This window comes from Eschrichtius robustus, chromosome X (assembly GCF_028021215.1).
Source record: "Eschrichtius robustus isolate mEscRob2 chromosome X, mEscRob2.pri, whole genome shotgun sequence".
Taxonomy (NCBI): domain Eukaryota; kingdom Metazoa; phylum Chordata; class Mammalia; order Artiodactyla; family Eschrichtiidae; genus Eschrichtius; species Eschrichtius robustus.
The window spans coordinates 62,056,247-62,075,203 of record NC_090845.1 but is presented as its reverse complement, the minus strand read 5'-3'; the positions used below and the strand labels follow the sequence as shown (position 1 = coordinate 62,075,203).

Here is an 18,957-nt window from a genome sequence, read left to right as displayed (position 1 = left end):
CCCAGTGGTGCAGGTCCCATCCATATTCTTTTGTCTCTGTTTTTTCTTTTTTGTTTTGCCCTACCCAGGTACGTGGGGGAGTTTCTTGCCTTTTGGAGGTCTGAGGTCTTCTGCCAGCGTTCAGTAGGTGTTCTGTAGGAGTTGTTCCACATGTAGATGTATTTCTGATGTATTTGTGGGGAGGAAGGTGATCTCCACGTCTTACTCTTCCACCATTTTTAAGCTCCCCTCTCCGTGACTCTATGTTTAATTGTTTGAGGACCTACCAGACCATTTTCCAAAGTGGCTGCACCATTTTATATCATCACCAGTAGTGTATAAGGCTTCTGATTTCTCCACCAGCATGCCAACACTTGTATTATCTGACTTTTTGATTCTAGCCATCCTTCTGAGCGTAGAGTGATATCCCATTGTGGTTTTGATTTCCTGATGACTGATTTTCTTTTTTTTTTTTAAATTTATTTATTTATTATTTATTTTTGGCTGTGTAGGGTCTTCGTTGCTGCATGCGGGCTTTCTGTAGTTGTGGCGAGGGAGGGCTACTCTTTGTTGCGGTGTGCGGGCTTCTCATTTTGGTGGCTTCTCTTGTTGCAGAGCACGGGCTCTAGGCACTAGGGCTTCAGTAGTTGTGGCACGTGGGCTCAGTTGTTGTGGCTCGTGAGCTCTAGAGCACAGGCTCAGTAGTTGTGGCGCATGGGCTGAGTTGCTCCGTGGCATGTGGGATCTTCCTGGAGCAGGGCTCGAACCCCTGTTCCCTGCATTGGCAGGTGCATTCTTAACCACTGCACCAGCAGGGAAGTCCCAGTGACTGATTTTCTTGACAACTAATGGTATTGAGCATTTTTTCATATGCCTGTTGGCGATTTGTACATATTTTTTTGAGGAATGTCTATTTAGATCCTTTGCCCAATTTTTAATTATGTTTTAAATTAAGTCATAAGAGTCCTTCTAGATGCAGGTCCCTGATCAGATATATGACTTGCAAATATTTTCTCCCATTCTGTGGGTTTTTTCCTTTTTTCAGTAGCATCCTTTGAAGTACTTTTTTTTTAACTTTCATGAGGTACAATTTATCTATTTTTCTTTTGTTGTTCCTGCTTCTGATATCATATCTAATTACTGCCAATCCAAAGTCCTAAAGGTTTACTCCTATGTTTTCTTCTAAAGAGTTTTGTAGTTTTAGTTCTTACATGTAGGTCTTTGATCCATTTTGAGTTAACTTTTGTATGTGGTATGAAGTAGGGTCCAACTTCATTATTTTCCATGTGGCTATACAGATCCATTTGTTTAAAAAAGCTATTCTTGGGAATTCCCTGGTGGTCCGTTGGTTAGAACTCTGTGCTTTCACTGCTGAGGGCGCAGGTTCAATCCCTGGTCAGGGAACTAAGATCCCAAAAGCCACGCAGCACAGCCAAAAAGAAAAGAAAATAAGTTATTCTTTCCCCATTGGATGGTCTTTGTCTCCTTGTGGAAAATTGTTGACCATAGACACATGGTTTTATTTCAGGAAATGTTAGTCTCCAAATGTGTTCTTCTTCTTTGTGTGTGTGTGTGTGTGTGTGTGTGTGTTTATGTGTGCTCTTCTTTTTCAAGATTGTTTTGGTTATTCTGGATCCCTTGAATTTCCACATGAATTTTAGGATCAGCCTGTTAGTTTCTGAAAAAAGAAAAAAGCCAGCTGGCATTCTGATAGGGATTGTGTTGAATATATAGATCATTTTGAGGGGTATTGCCATTTTAACAATGTCAAGTCTTCTAATCCATGAACATGGAATATTTTTCCATTTATTTACATCTTCCTTACTTTCTTTCAATGATGTTTTATAGTTTTCAGTGTACAAGTCCTGCACTTCTTTAATTTAATCCTAAATAGTTTATTTTTGATGCTATTATAAATGGAATTGTTTTCTTAATCTTATTCTCATTTTGCTCATGGCTATTGTATAGAAATAGAATTGATTTTTGTACATGAATATTATTAAACTTTTTTATTAGTTCTAATGGTATTTTACTGGAATCCCTAGGAATTTTATTTACAAGATCACATTGTGTATTAATAGACAAGAAAGATTGTCTTGCAATCAGACAAGAAAAAGAAATAAAGTGCATCCAAATTGGAAGGGAAGAAATAAAACTCAGTGTTTCCAGATGACATGATACTATATATAAGAAACCCTAAAGTCTCCACCAAAAAAGTATTAGAACTAATAAATGAATTCAGTAAAGTTGCAAGATACAAGATTAATATACAGAAATCTGTTGCTTTTCTATACACTAATAATGGACTATCAGAAAGATAAAGCAAGAAAACAATCGTGAATAAAATCACATCAAAAAGAATAAAATACCTAGGAATAAACTTAACCAAGGAGGTGAAAGACCTATACTCTGAAAACTATAAAACATTGATGAAGGAATTTGAAAATGATACAAAGAAATGGAAAGATATCCCATGTTCTTGGATTGGGAGAATTAACATTGTTTAAAATGTCCATTCTACCCAAAGTGATCTACAGATTTAAGGCAATCCTTATCAAAATGCCCATGGCATTTTTCACAGAACTTGAACAAATAATCCTAAAATTTTTATGGAACCACAAGAGACCCCGAACTGCCAAAGCAATCTTGTGAAAAAAGAACAAAGCTGGGGTATCATGCTCCCTGACTTCAGACTGTACTACGAAGCTACTGATACTCAACAAGTGTATAGAAGACATAAATAACACTATCAACCTACTTGATGTAATGGATATTTATAGAATGCTCTACCCAACAACACCAGAATACACATTTATTGTGATCAAAACAACACATTTATTTGTAATCTAAACAACATGGTACTGGCAAAAAAATAGACACATAGATCAATGGAACAGAATAGAGAACCCAGAAATAAACCCATGCACCTACGGTCAATTAATCTATGACAAAGGAGGCAAGAATATACAATGAAAAAAAGACAGTCTCTTCAATAAGTGGTGCTGGGAAAACTGTACAGCCACATGTAAAAGAATGAGATTAGAGCATTTCCTCACACCATACACAAAAATAAACTAAAAATGGGTTAAAGACCTAAACGTAAGACCTAAAACCATAAAACTTCTAGAAGAGAACATAGGCAGAACACTCTTTGACATAAATCATAGCAATATTTTTTGGATCTGTCTCCTACAGCAAAAGAAATAAAAGCAAAAATAAACAAATGGGACCTAATTAAACATAAAAACTTTTGCACAGCAAAGGAAACCATTGACAAAACGAAGAGACAAGCTATGGAATGGGAGAAAATATTTGCAAATGATATGATCAATAAGGGGTTAATATCCAAAATATATAAAGAGCTCATACAGCTCAGCATCAAGAAAAAAACCAGGGCTTCCCTGGTGGCGCAGTGGTTGAGAATCTGCCTGCCAATGCAGGGAACACGGGTTCGAGCCCTGGTCTGGGGAAGATCCCACATGCCACGGAGCAACTAGGCCCGTGAGCCACAACTACTGAGCCTGCACGCCTGGAGCCTGTGCTCTACAACAAGAGAGGCTGTGATAGTGAAGAGGCCCGCCACCGCGATGAAGAGTGGCCCCCACTTGCCACAACTAGAGAAAGCCCTCACACAGAAACGAAGACCCAACACAGCAAAAAAAATAAATAAATATAAAATAAATAAATAAATAAAAGTAAATGGAAAAACAAAAAAAAAGAAAAGAAAAAAACCAGCAACCCAATTAAAAATGGGCAGAAGTCCTAAATAGACATTTTTCCCAAGAAGACATACAGATGGCTAACAGGCACATGAAAAGATGCTTGGGTTTCCCTGGTGGCGCAGTGGTTGAGAATCTGCCTGCCAATGCAGGGGACATGGGTTCGAGCCCTGGTCTGGGAAGATCCCACATGCTGCAGAGCAACTAGGCCCGTGAGCCACAACTACTGAGCCTGCGCGTCTGGAGCCTGTGCTCCGCAACAAGAGAGGCCGCGATAGTGAGAGGCCCGCGCACCGCGATGAAGAGTGGCCCCCACTTGCCGCAACTAGAGAAAGCCCTCACACGGAAACGAAGACCCAACACAGCAATCAATCAATCAATCAATCAATCAATCAATCAATCAATAGTTCCTTTAAAAAAAAAGATGCTCAACATCACTAATCATTGAGAAATGCAAATCAAAAGCACAATGAGAAAAAAAAAAAACCACAATGAGATATCATCTCACACCTGTTAGAATGTCTACAAATAACAAATGTTGGTGGGGATGTGGAGAAAAGGGAACCCTTGTCCGCTGTTGGTGGGAATGTAAATTGGTGCAGCCACTATGGAAAACAGTATAAGGTTCCTCAAAAAAGTAAAAATAGAACTACCATATGATCATGCAGTTCCCTCCTGGGCATGTATCTACAAAAAAAGAAGACAATAATTCAAAAAGATACATGCACCCCAATGTTCATAGCAGGATTATTTATAATAGCCAAGATATGGAAGCAACCTAAGTGTCTATCAACAGATGAATGGGTAAAGAAGATGTGGTGTAATATATAAAATGGAATATTACTCAGCCATAAAAAAGAATGAAATTCTGCCATTTGCAACAACTTGGATGGACTTAGAGAATATTACCCTTAGTGAAATAAGTAAGACAGAGAAAGACAAATACTCTATGTTATCCCTTATATGTGGAATCTAAAAAATAAAACAAACCAATGTACATAACGAAGCAGAAACAGATTCACAGATACAGAGGACAAACTAGTGGTTGCCACTGGGGAGAGTGAAGCAGGGAGGAGGCAGGACAGGAGTATGAGATTAAGAGATACAAACTACTATGTATAAAATAGATAAGCAACAAGGATATATTGTACAGCACAGTGAAATATAGCCATTGTTTTGTAATAACTTTGAGTGTAAGCTATACAAATATTGAATCACTATGTTGTATACCCAAAACTAATATAATATTGTAAATCAACTATACTTCAATTTAAAAAACATACTTTTAAATAATCAAATGGGTCGAAGAGAAATTCGCAAGGGAAATTAGAAATAGTTTGAATGGAAGTAAATGAAAACACAGCATATAAAAATTTGGAGGATACAGCTAAAGCAGTGTTTAGACAAAACTTTGTAGAAATAAATGCCTCTGTTAGAAAAAGAAAGATCTTAAATAAGCCTCCACCTTAGGGAAAAAATTAGCAAATTGAACCAAATCAAGCAGAATGAAAGGAATAATATAAGAGCAGAAGTCAATAAGATTTAAAACAGAAAATAATAGATAAAATTGATGAAACCGAAAGCTGTATTGTTGTTGTTGTTTGAAAAGACCAGTGCAGTTGAGAAAACTCTAGCCAGGCAGATCAAGACACCAATTAACAATATCAAGAATGATAGTGTAGACATCACTACAGATGCTAGAGACATTAAAAAAAAGATAACAAGGGAATATTCTGAACAAATTTATGCCCATTAATTTGAAGGGTTAGATGAGATTGACAAATTCCTTGAAAGTCAAACTACCAAAGCTCCCACAAAAAGAAATAGATAACCTGAATTGTCCTATACCCATTGAATTCATACTTTAAAATCCCCTAACAGAAAACCCCACTAGGGAATTCTACCAAATATTTAAAGATGTAATACCAATTCCATATAAACTCTTCCAGAAAGTAGAGGAGGACACACGTCGCAGCTCACTTTATAAGATCAGTATTACCTTGATACCAATACTAGACAAAAAATGAGCAAAGAAATCTATGGACCAGTATTCCTCATGAAAACAGATGCAGAAATCCTCAACAAAATATTATCAAATTTAATTTAGTAAAACATGAAAAGGATAATAGATTATAACCAAGTAAATTTTATCCTGGGTTCAGCATTGTAAACTCAATCATTTAATTCACCATATCAACAGATTAAGTGACAAGACTCAACATCCATTTATTATAGAAACTCTCAGCTAAACAGGAATAGTAGGGGAGTTCCTCAAGCTGATAAAGGCCATCCACAAAAATGAAACCTACAGCTAATGTCATTTTTAATGATGAAAGACTGAATGCTTTCCCTCTAAGGACATAAACAAGTCAAGGATGTCTACTCTCACCACTCCTGGTCATCATCATCCTGGTGGTCCTAGCCAATGCAATAAGGCAAGCAAAAGAGTGGGAAAAGACATATAGAGTGAAAAAGATCAAATAAAACTATCTGTATTTGCAGAGGACACATGATTCTCTATATAGAAAGTCCAAAGAATCTACAAAAAAGTTATGTGAACTAATAAATGAGTTAAGCAAGTCACAGTATACAGGTCAATATTCAAAAGTTGATTATAGTTCTACATGCTATCACTGAAGTTCAATAACAAAAAATACCCATTAATAGTGATAGAAGTCAAAATAGTTGTTAACTCTGCAAAGGTGGTATTGACTAGAAAGGAGCACGAGTGTTGGAAGTGTTCTATATCATGATCTGGGTAGTGGTTATTTGGGTTTGAACATATATAAAAATTCATCACCCTGTTTGTTTAAGATTAATGCACTTCACTCAGTTTATTGTATGTATGCTATACCTCCAAACTTTTGAAAATGTTCGGTCTAACAAGGGTGATTGGAAACCATCTCACATAGTATGGTAGATGCCACCTGATACAAGATTCTGCCCATGGCGATAACCAAGAAATATTGTTGACTGACTAAATGAAACAGTTTGGAAACTTTCCCTAACTTTGTTTAAAATAAAACCACAGTTGGTTTATATTGCACTGTATTTTCTGGTTAACTCAGTCATTAAAGTAAGGCAGGTAAACGTATTTGAATAGATAGCAACAAGACTTTTCCAGGCTATTTCGGAATATCATGGTAATAATTTCAGGAAATGTAGACAACTCCAGTGAATGCATTTCAGTGTGTGAAAGTATTGGTGAGTTTATAGATTTTAAAATGTAAAAGATCTGTCTACAGGAGCTGGGATAACCTTCAAATTATAAGTAAAATTAATTTTCCTCAATAGGAAAATCTCTCCAGAAGAGAGATTAGAATAGAAGAGAATGTAATAACAGAGAATGTTGCATTTTTGCCTCTTTCTTAGGGGACTTCTCAGGTGATCCATGTGAGACATTGCTTCTGCTGTATGAGTTTGAAGTTAAAGCCAAAATGAATGACCCATTACTGGACAGCTTCCTGGAATCAGTGTGGGAACTGCCTCATTTAAGAAGTGGAACATTGGAAACAATCGCATGTAAGAGCTATATTTATGTTTTTGGAAGGCTGGTACCCATTTAAATCGTACTACTTTTTTCTTTCTTCTCTCTCTTCTCTCTTTCCTCCCGGTGGGAAGCAATGTATCCTTATAGCACTTTGTTTCCCCTTCTCTAATGGCATTCTTGAACTATTTTGTATTATAATCATTTGTGCATTTATCTTTTTCTTTATATGAGATTATAGGCTCTTTAGGGTCATGAGCAATAATTACTTGTATTTGTTGTACTTATAAACCGTAGCAAAGTGCATTGCCCATAATAGGTGCTCATATTTATTTTATGTGTAGAATCGAATAATATACAATAGAGGTAGCTCAAACTTCAGAAAGTTAGTTTTGCTCAGCTAGTTAGAAATAGACAATCAGCTGCTTCGCCAATCAAAAGTGATACGCTCTTAGCTGTTTATGAAAGTGTACAGAGAAATATTGGTGATATTTTTAACACAGTTGCCAACCTCAAATTTGTCATTGGGCTATAAGTAGTATTTGGGGGCTCAGAGCCTCTATGGGGATATACTGCAAGACATGGCCTCATTATGTTCCCTTTATATCTTTCACCCTCCTCAGGAACCTATGTGTGGCTAATAAAGGTATTAGGTAGCCCCAAGTGCACAAGAGTCACATTTGCCTTTCCTTGTCTTGCCAAGACAGAAAATTTCTAGGGACGTGGAGCTGGTGGCGTATACTTTATAGACATGTGAAGGTGACCACTGTTCCTTGTATAATGGAACTCCAATTCTAGAGGCCTGGTAGATGCATCTAGAAGTTTTAGGGGTTTTATCTCTGATACTTACTCTTATGTCAAGTGTTTCCTGTTTTTAATAGTAGGCAGAAACAGTATATTTAGTATAAATCTGTTTTTGGTTAGTACCCTTTTACTTATCTGCTTTCTGTTTCCTTCTTAGTGTGCCCCTCCTTCACTTTGGTTCCTAAGATTATTGCTTCACCTGTATGACTATGCGCAGGCTCACAGAAACAGTAGGTTCTCTGTTGATGTTTGCTGAAGAAAAAATATAACCTGGTGATCCTACCATGTTACTCTGCCCAGAAAGTAGAAGCTATCTCTGAAAGCCATGGATTCATCGTTTTATAAAATTCATTTTTGGGTTTTTGTGTTTGTTTATTTGTTTTTGTCATCTGTCTCAGGTCAGCTTCATTAGAGAAAGTCAGTTGTAACATGGGATGAAAACTGTGATAGATGAGATTATGGTATTCACAATCTTTTTGCTTCCCTTCCTGTAGCATTAGCAATGGAAATGCCTGCACACTATCCTTCTATCGCTCTAAAGGCCTTGAAAAAGGCTGTATTTCTCTACAAAAAGAAAGAATCACTTGATGTTTTGAGATACAGGTTAGTAAATATAATTCAACACTGAATCCTAGCTTTTGATAGCCAAAAGTGCTATAGTCAATGTCCCATAAGTCATCAGTCATACTCAACTGACTCAAAAGATGATTGGGCCACTCCTGTAACTCCTGGACTAAAAAGCCCTCAGAACAGCTCCATATTTAGAGTTGTGTGATAGACCGAGGCAAGGTGAAGGAGTCTGGTTTTCCCAAAGGAGAAAAGAAGGAGAAAGTTGCTTTTTTGTGTGAGTCTGTGTATATAATAAAATTACTAATTAAGTACCTTTCTTTCTTTCATTACTGAATATGCCAAATATACTGAAAAGTACAGAGATTAATATAACAAACACCAGTGTATCCACCACTCAAATTTAACAGATGTTAACATTTTGCTACATTTGCCTCATATATTTTTTTCTAAGCACCTTTCTTTAAGGACCAATAAGTGCTGTACATAATATAAAATAGTATTTATTGAAGATTTTATGTTCTCTACGCCTAGACATGGGGGAAAAATAGATATTGTGTGATTTTTCTCTGGAAAACTTCATTACAGTCTTCCTTTTCTGAGACATGAGAGAGCTCTCCTGGAATTACTCCCAATTTAAATCCCAATTCCCTTCCCCATTTGAGGATGTAACGAGATGCTTTAAAGTATCTGTAGATTAAACCAGCTCATAAAATATAGTAAACAGATACAACTCCTTAGTTCAGGAAACTAAAAAAAAAAAAAAAAAAAGTGAAAGACAACCGTAGGCATAATAAAAGGAAGGATTGGTCAGCCCCCTTTATATCTTCAAAAATCTGTCTTCTGAGCTTGGAGGCCAGATAAAATTGAAGGAAGAACAGAAGTGTTTTGAAGCTCTTAGTCTGGGATGAGATCCAGATTTTACTTATCTTAGCCATGAAGTCAATGATTTCTTTCCTTATGGGATGCGTTTTCTCTTTTTGATTTTCAGCAAATGTATGCACAGCTTGATTAACCTCTTAGTGCCAGATGGGGTGGTGAATAAAGAGCTCTGTCCTCTGGAAGAAGCTTGGGGCTATTTTGAAGATGCTCTGAGCCTTATTAGACACACTGTAAGTCAAACAATGATATTAAACTTTTAAGCTAATTTTAAAGAATTAAATTATCTTATGTATTAGAAATTACATAGAATAATGCTTTCGATATGAGTTTTAATGTAAATAAATTTGTATTAAAATGTGGTTACACACTATAAAATTTCCCTGGGTTTGTGAAATGTAAATAGTTAAAAGTAGAAAATTTCTAATACAAGTATACTATGGATTAGGTCAAAGTAGCAGTACCATCTGGCATTTTTAATTACTTTGTATTTTCAAAACCTGGTAGAATTATTATTTCCCTGTGATGAGACTAACCCTTTGAAAAAGTTTATTATTATTCCTGCCACTTCTGAGACAGGTAATAGAGTAGAAGGAACAATGAAGACCTGTGTTTTAGTCCCTCCTCTGCTGCTTTTTTTTCTTTTCAGTGCAGGTTTATTCAGTAATTTTTAAATTAGCTTTATTAAGATGTAACTTATATACCGTAATATTCACCTATTATGTCTATATAATTCAGTGATTTTTAGTAAATGTATGGTTATGCAGCTGTCACCATAATCCAGTTTTAGAATATTTTCATTACCCCCAAAATTTTCCCATTGCCCATTTGCAGTCAATCCCTGCTCCCATTTTCAGGCCCAGGGAACCACTGATCTGCTTTCTATCTCTATAGATTTTCTCATTCTAGACACATCATATAAATGGAATCATACTTGTGACCTCTTGTGTCTGGTTTCTTTCAGTTTAGCTTACTGTTTTGGAGGTTCACCCATGCTATAGCATGTATCACTATTTCATTCCTTTTTATTGCTGAATAAATAGAATATTTTTATAGTCTGTTGAATTAGTATGTCACATTTTGTTTATGCACTCACTAATTGATAAACATTTTATTTGTTTCCACTTTTTGGCTATTACAAATAATGCTGCTATGAACAGTTGTGTCTAAGTCTTTGTTTTCAAAGGTTTGTTTTCAATTTTCTTGAGTACATGAATTAATGGGTCATATGGTAACACTCTATATTTAACTTTTTGAGGAACTGCGATCTGTTTTCCAAAGTTGCTGCACCTTTTGCATTCCTACCAGCAGTGTATGAGGGTTCCAACTTCTCCACATCCTTGTTAACACTCGTTATTGTCCATCTTTTTTATTATAGCCATCCTACTGGGTATGTAATGGTAGCTCATTGTGGTTTTGATTTGAATTTCCTTGATAGCTAACACTGTTGATCATTTTTTCATGTGCTTATTGACAATTTGTTTATCTTTTTTGGAAAGCTATCTATTCAATTATTTTCCCATTTTTAAAATTGGATTCTCAGTAAATTATGTGTTCTTTATGTATTCTAGATACAAATCCTTTATCAAATATACTATTTGTAAATATTTTCTCCCAGTCTCTGGCTTGTCTTTTCATTTTCTTAATGGCAGCATTTAAAAAGCAAATATTCTGAATTTTGATGAAGACCAATATATTATTTTTTCTTTTATGGATCATGTTTTTAGTCATGATAAGAAGTCTTTGCCTATTCCAAATTTACAAAGTTTTTCTTCTATGTTTTCTTGTAGCTTTTATACTTTTATTTCTTACATATAGGTCTGTGATTCATTTTGAGTTAATTTTTGTTTATGGTGTATGAGGTAAGGGTCTAAATGGTTTCTCACTTGTTTGTTTTTGCATATGGATATTCCTCCTCTGCTGTTTGACTTCAGTTTTCTCATTTGTAAAATGGAAATAATACCCTTTCTGACTCCCACACTGAGGTTTTAAGGATCAATTAAAATAATAATATGTGTTGTGAACTTTAACAACTCATACACAGGTAAGGTAGTATTGTTATTATAAGGGAGCTATAAAATATTAAGAAGGTCAAATGGCTTGCTTAAAGTCACACAAAAGTCATTATCTGTGTCCATGTTAATATCCAAGGCTCCTGACTTGCCCAACTGCTTCTTCATATACAAATGTCTGCAAATCACAACAGATGGTGGAACAATATAGCAGGGTGACAACCTGGTACAAACTAGCATCATCTTACAGAAACCCAGAATTCTGGAGCTATGTAATTATGGCCTGTGTAAATTTAAGTTTAAAAAAAAAACTTTAGCATTGAACATTTTGGAGATATGTACATCTTTTTTTTCCCCTCATCTTAATTTTCTTTGGGGAAGAAGAGAAAATTAAATTTCTAAGCCATGAGCCTCATCTGGACCTTCAGATGTGTTTGCCATAGTAACAAATACAAACTAAAATTAAATTGTACTATAAATTCAAATTGATCAATTTCCATAGTCGCTATATAAGGCCAAAACTGCTCTGAGCATTTTGTTCTTGCCACTTTTATTCTATCTAATGTATTAACTGTTCCATCTCTCCGAATCTTGGGTTGCCTATTAGAGAGGTTAATATTTTTTTACTTTTTTGACCAGCCTCCCATCCATTATTGCTAATTCCCTGAAACATGATGGGATAGCTAGCTTTTCTATACAGAGATTAATTTAATAACCCTCTTGGTTCTTTACATAGTATATGTTGCTTTTTACTGTTTGATTGAATGTGCTATGCATCCCTTTTGTTTTAAATACTTGGAAAAATATTTGCCCTTATTTGACTTTTCTGATGACCAGTCACTCATTCATTATTTATTAAGCAGATAACCTTTATCAAGTGCCTCCATACGGTGGCAAAATGGCTATTGCACAAATATAAAACCTCAAGCCCACACTATCATACTTTACATTTTACAAAGCATTCTTACATCCATTATTTCATTTGACAGCCTGCCCCCCAGTAATTCTATAAAGTAGGCAATGCTGGTATTATCCTTGATATACAAATGAGGAAATTTTTAAGATTCAAAAAAGCCAAGTTACCAATTTGCCTAAGTTCATATGGCTAACGAATGAAAATCAGAACTAGAACCGTCTGACCTCAGTCCCAGGGCTCTTTCCACCAGAACACACGTCTTATTTACCTGCTCTTGCTAGAAATTTCAGTTCAAGGGAGAGGCTCAAGTGGGTATCTAGTACACTTTTTGCCTAGCCCTATATCCCAAAGATTTTCTCCTCTTTTTTTAAGTTTTATAGTTTTATATTTTACATTTAAGTTCATAATACATTTTAAGTTAATTTTTGTATGAGGTGTGAGATTTAGGTTGAGGGTCATTTTTGCTATGATATCTAGTTGCTCTAGCACCATTTGTTGACAAGGCTGTCTTTCCTCCGTTAAATTGCTTTTGTACTTTTGACAAAAAATCAGTTGGGCATATTTGTGTGAGTCTCTTACTGGGTTCTCTGTTTTCTCTATGTGTCAATCCCTCTGCCAGTACCTGATTACTATAGCTACACAATGTCTTAAAAGCAAGTAGAGTGATTGTACCCACTTTATTGTTATTAGCTGTCTAGTTCCTTTGCCTTTCTATATTCATTTTAGAATAATCTTGTCTAAATCTACAAAAATTCCTCCTGGGATTTTGATAGGAATTGCATTAAACTGTATTTGTTTCCTAGAACTGTGATAACAAATTAGCACAAACTGGGTGACATATAACAAGAGAAATTTATTCTCTCACAGTTCTGGAGGCTAGAAGTCTGAAATCAAGGTGTCAGTAGGCCATACTCTTTCTGAAAGCTCTATGGGGAGGATCCTTCTTTGCCTCTTCCTGTCTTTTTGTGGTTGTTGGCAAACCTTGGCATTCCTTGGCTTATAGATTCATAACTCCAGTCTCTGTCACCACATGGCATTCTCCCTCTGTCTTTCTCTTTTTCTTATAAGTACACAGCCATTATTGGATTAAGGGTCCACTCTACTTCAGTATGATCTCATCTTAACTTAGTTACATCTGCAGTGACCCTATTTCCAAATACGGTCACATGATGAAGTACCAGGAAGGACATGAATTTTGGGGGAGGACTCCATCGAACCTAGTACACTGTATATCAAGAATTGACATCTTTAATTATATCTCAATTTAAAAAAAGAATTGACATCTTTATTATATCGAATCTTCCAGTCCATGAACAGGGTATGTCTCTTCATTTATTTAGATTTTTTATTTCTTTCATCAGCATTATGTAGTTTTCAGCATACAAATCCTGTACATGTATTGTTAGATTTATATGTAAGTGCTGTGGGTTTTTTTTTTTTTTTGAGTGATTGTAAGTGGTGTCCTGTGTTAATTTCTAGTATGAAGAAATGCAGTTGATATTTCTGTGTTTATTTTGTATCCCACAACCTTGCTGAACTCACTCATTTCAGGAATTTTCTTTGAAGATTCCTTAGGATTTCCTATGTAAACAACCATGTCATCTGCAAATAGGGACAGTTTTATTTCTTCCTTTCCAATCTATATGCCTTCTCTTTCCTCTTCTTGCCTTACTGCGCAGACTAGAACTTTCAGCACCATGTTAGTTAAGAGTAATGAGAGTGGATATTCTTGCCTTGTTCACTCTCTTAGGGGGAAAACATTCAGTCTTTCACCATTAAGTATAATGTTAGCCGTAGGATTTTTGTAGAAGCTCTTTATCAAGTTGAGGAAGTTCCCACTATTCCTTTTTTCTGAGAGTTTCATGAATGAGTATTGAATTTTGTCACATGCTTTTCCTGCATCAATTGATATGATCATGTGATTTTTCTTCTTTAACCTGTTAATATGGGGGATTACATTGATTGATTTCAAATACTGAACCAGCCTTGCATCGTTAGAATAAATCCCACATGGTCATAGTGTATAATTCTTTTTTTTTTTTTCTTAACATTTTTATTGGAGTATAATTGCTTTACAATGGTGTGTTAGTTGCTGCTTTATAACAAAGTGAATCAGTTATACATATACATATGTTCCCATATCTCTTCTCTCTTGCGTCTCCCTCCCTCCCATAATTCTTTTTATATATTGCTGAACTCTGTTTGCTAGCATATTGTTAAAGATTTTTTATCTATATTCATGTGGGATATTGGTCAGTAGTTTTTTTTCTGTACAGTCTTTGGTTTTGGTATCAGGGTAATACTAGATTCATAAAATGAATTGCAGCGTGTTTCCTCATATTTTTGGAAAAGATTGTGTAGAATTTATGTCAGTTCTTTTCTAAATGTTTGGTAGAATTCTGCAGTGTAACTGGGCCTGGATATTTTTTTCAAGAGTTTAAAACTACATATTCTATTTCCTTAATAGTTATAGACTGTTCACATTATCTATTTTATATTGGGTGATTTGTGGTAATTTGTGTTTTTCAGTGAAGTGACCCGTTTCATCTAAGTTGTTAAAATTTTTTTATATATAAATTAGTATGACCAAGGCTGACAACATCAGCATTTTATTTTATTTTTTAAAATTTATTTTATTTAATTATTTTTGTCTGCATTGGGTCTTTATTGCTTCATGCGGGCTTTCTCTAGTTGCAGCAAGTAGGGGCTACTCTTCGTTGCAGTGCACGGGCTTCTTACTGTGGTGACTTCTCTTGTTGCAGAGCGTGGGCTCTAGGCACATGGGCTTCAGTAGTTGTGGCATGCAGGCTCTATAGAAGGCAGGCTCAGTAGTTGTGGCGCACGGGCTTAGTTGCTCCATGGCATGTGGCATCTTCCTGGACCAGAGCTTGAACCCGTGCCCCCTGCATTGGCAAGTGGATTCTTAACCACTGCACCACCAGGGAAGTCCCCTAAGTTGTCAAATTTATGTGTATAGAGTTATTTGTATTATTATTCCCTTATTATTCTTTTGATGTGTGCAGGGTCTGTAGTGATATCTACTGTTTTATTCCTGATATTGATAATCTACAGCTTCCCTTTTTTTCTCTCTGTCATTCTTGCCAAGAGTTAGTAAATTGTATCCACCTTTTCAAAGAACCATCTCCTCCATTGATTTTCTCTATTGCCTTTGTGTTTTCAGTGTTGTTGATTTCTGCTCTTTATTATTTACTTCTTTCTGCTTGCTTTGCATTTAGTTTGCTCTTCTTTTCTAGGTTCTTGAGATGGGAACTTAAATTATTGAGACCTTTCCTCTTTTCTAATGTATGCATTTAGTGCTGTAAATTTCCCTCACTGAGCTGCTTTAGCTGTAGCCCACAAATTTTGCTATATTGTATTTTCATTTTCATTTACGTCAATGTATTTTTTTTATTTCCTTTGAGACTTCCTCTTTGACCCATAGATTACTTCGAAGTGTATTGTTTAGTTTCTAAGTGTTTAGAGATTTTCCTATTATCTTTCTGTTATTGAATTCTAGTTTTATTCCATTGTGGTCAGAGAACACAACTTGTATAATTTCAGTTATTTAAACTTTTTGAGATTTATTTTATGGCCCAGGATATGATCTTAGTAAATGTTCCATGGGCACTTGAAAAGAATGTGTATTCTGCTGTTGTTGGGAGGAGTAGTCTATAAATGTTGATTAGATCTCACTGGTTCATGGTGTTGCCAAGTTCTTGTATACTTTTCCTTATTTTCTGGCTAATTGTTCTATTATTTGCTGAGCAGGCATATTGAAATCTTCAACTATAACTGTGGAGTTATCTAGCCCTTCTCACTCCTATTGGTTTTTGCTTCATATTTTGTAACTCTGTTATTGGATGCATACACATTTATGATTGCTATGTCTTCTTTGTGGATTTCACCTTTTATCATTGTATAATGTTCCTCTATGTCTCAAGTAACTTTCTTTGCTCTGAAATCTACAATAACTAATATAATATTGCCACTCTTGCTATCCTTTGATTACTGTTTATATAATATACCTATTTCCATCCTTTTACTTTCAACCTGCCTATAATGTTATATTTGAAGGAACTTTCTTGTAGCCAGCATATAGACAACACATTTTTTAATCCACTTTGCCAATCTCTCTTTTTTAATGTTCTCTCTTTTTTAATTATATTAAAAGTTTCAGGTGTACAACATTATAATTCAACATTGGTATACAGTACAAAGTGATCACCCCAGAAAGTCTAGTTACCATCTGTCACCACATAATTGGCTCCCTTTACCACTTTTGCCCAATCCCCAGCATTCTTCCCCTCTGGTAAACACCAATCTAGTCTCTGTATCTATGAGTTTGTTTTCAATTTGTTTTGTTTTTCATTTGTTTTGTTTTTGTTTTTTAGATTCTACATATGAGTGAAATCATAGCCTATTCATCTTTTTTCTTCAGACTCATTTAGCATAATGCCCTCAATCCATGTTGTCACAAATGGCAAGATTTATTCATTTTTATGACTGAGTAGCATTCCATTGTGTGTGTGTGTGTCTACACACACACACACATACACATATATGCCACATCTTTATCCATTTATCCATCCATGGACACTTAGATTTCCCCATATCTCAGCTATTATAAATAATGCTGCAGTGAACATAGGGGTGCATATATCTTTTTGAATTAGTGTTTCATATTCTTTGGATAAATACCCAAAAGTGGAATAGTTGGATAATATGGTAGTCCTAGTCTAAATTTTTAAAAGAATCTCCATAATGTTTTCCATAGTGGCTGTACCAATTTACATTCCAAACAGCAGTGCACAAGGGTCTTCCTTTCTCCACGTGCTCGTCAACACTTATTTGTCTTTTTGAAAATAACCATTCTAACAGGTGTGAGGTGGTACCTCATTGTGATTTTGATTTTCATTTCTCTAATAATTAATGATGTTGAGCATCACTTCATGTATGTGCCTCTTGGACATCTCTATGTATTCTTTGGAAAAATGTCTACTCAGGTCCTCTGCCCATCTTTTTTTTTTAATACATTTATTTATTTATTTATTTATGGCTGCATTGGGTCTTCGTTGCTGCGGGCTTTTGTCTAGTTGCAGTGAGCGGGGTCTACTCTTCATTGCAGTGCATGGGCTTCTCATTGTGGTGGCTTCTCTTGTTGCGAAGCACGGGCTCTAGGCACACAGGCTTCAGTAGTTGTGGCACGCAGGCTCACTGGTTGTGGCTCACAGGCTCTAGAGCACAGGCTCAGTAGTTGTGGTGCATGGGCTCCGCGGCTTGTGGGATCTTCCCAGACCAGGGCTTGAACCTGTGTCCCCTGCATTGGCAGGCGGATTCTTAACCACTGTGCCACCAGGGAAGTCCCTGTTTTCTTATTATTAATTACTGCCTTTTTTTCAGCTTAGAGAATCCCCTTAACATTTCCTGTAAGGCCTTCTTAGTGGTATGAACTCCTAAAGGAGTTAAAGATTTTGCTTATCTGGAAGACTCTTAATCACTCCTTCAATTCTGAGTGATAACCTTGCTGGGTAGAGAATTCATGGTTGGAAGTTTTTTCCTTTCAGCACTTTGAATATGTCATGCCACTCTCTTCTAACCTGTAAGTTTTCTGCTGAAATATCTGCTGATAGTCTTATGTGGTTTCCCTTGTATGTAATAAGTTGTTTTTCTCTTGCTGCTTTTAAGGTTCTCTCTTTATCCTTAACTTTTACCATTTTAAGTATAATATATCTTGGTGTGTTTTTCTTTGGGTTCATCTTATTTGGAACTCTATGGGTTTCCTGGACCTGGATGTCTGTTTCCTTCCCCAGATGGAGGGTGTTTTCAGCCATTATTTCTTCAAATAATTTTTCCAGCCCTTCTTCTCTCTCTTCTCCTTCTGGGACCCCTTTGATGTTCATATTAATACTCTTGATGTTGTCCAAGAGGTCCCTTGAAATATCTTCACTTTTTTTAAATTCTTTTTTCATTTTGCTGCTCTGAGTGATTTCTATTGCTTTATCTTCCAGCTCACTAATTTGTTCTTCTACTTCATCCAGTCTGCTGTTAAACCCCTCAAGTGTATTTTTTAGCTCAGTTATTACTTCTGTTTGGTTCTTTCTTATATTTTCTCTTCCAGTATCCTCCCAAGTTTGGTGAGCATCTTTGTGACCATTACTTTGAACACTTTATAAGGCAGGTTGTTTATGTCCATTTCATTAAGGTCTTTTTTCTGGGGATTTGTTCTTAGGTTTGGAACATACCCTTCTGTCTCTTCATTTTGTCTGACTCTGTGTTTGTCTATATATATTAGGCGAAACAGCTACCTCCCCTGGTCTTGAAGGAGGGTTCTAGTGTAGCAGATGATCCATGGGGCCTGGAAACACATTCTCCCCTGGACATCAGAGCCAGACACTCAAGAGGTGTCCCTTGTGGGGCCATAGCTGCTAATCGGGAGAGTGAGGCAAGGTGTGTGTGCTCACCCCCTTGGTTGTAGCATAGCTGTTTCATGGAAGGTTGGGGATGAGGCACATGCCTGGCCTGGTTGCAGAACAATTGCATGGCATGGGGGTGGACTCAGGGTGCTCTCGTGGCCCAGTTGTGGTGAGATTGCTG

General features: G+C 36.0%; 1 protein-coding gene across 1 annotated transcript in view; it reads left to right on the top strand.

Moving 5' to 3' along the window:
* Positions 1 to 18,957, top strand: part of TEX11 (testis expressed 11) — a 375,812-nt gene that overhangs the window by 341,340 nt on the left and 15,515 nt on the right. The window contains exons 26-28 of the mRNA XM_068533357.1: positions 7,071 to 7,220; positions 8,484 to 8,592; positions 9,548 to 9,668. Coding sequence (XP_068389458.1) covers positions 7,071 to 7,220; positions 8,484 to 8,592; positions 9,548 to 9,668 — 380 coding nt within the window. The remainder of the gene's footprint in view (positions 1 to 7,070; positions 7,221 to 8,483; positions 8,593 to 9,547; positions 9,669 to 18,957) is intronic.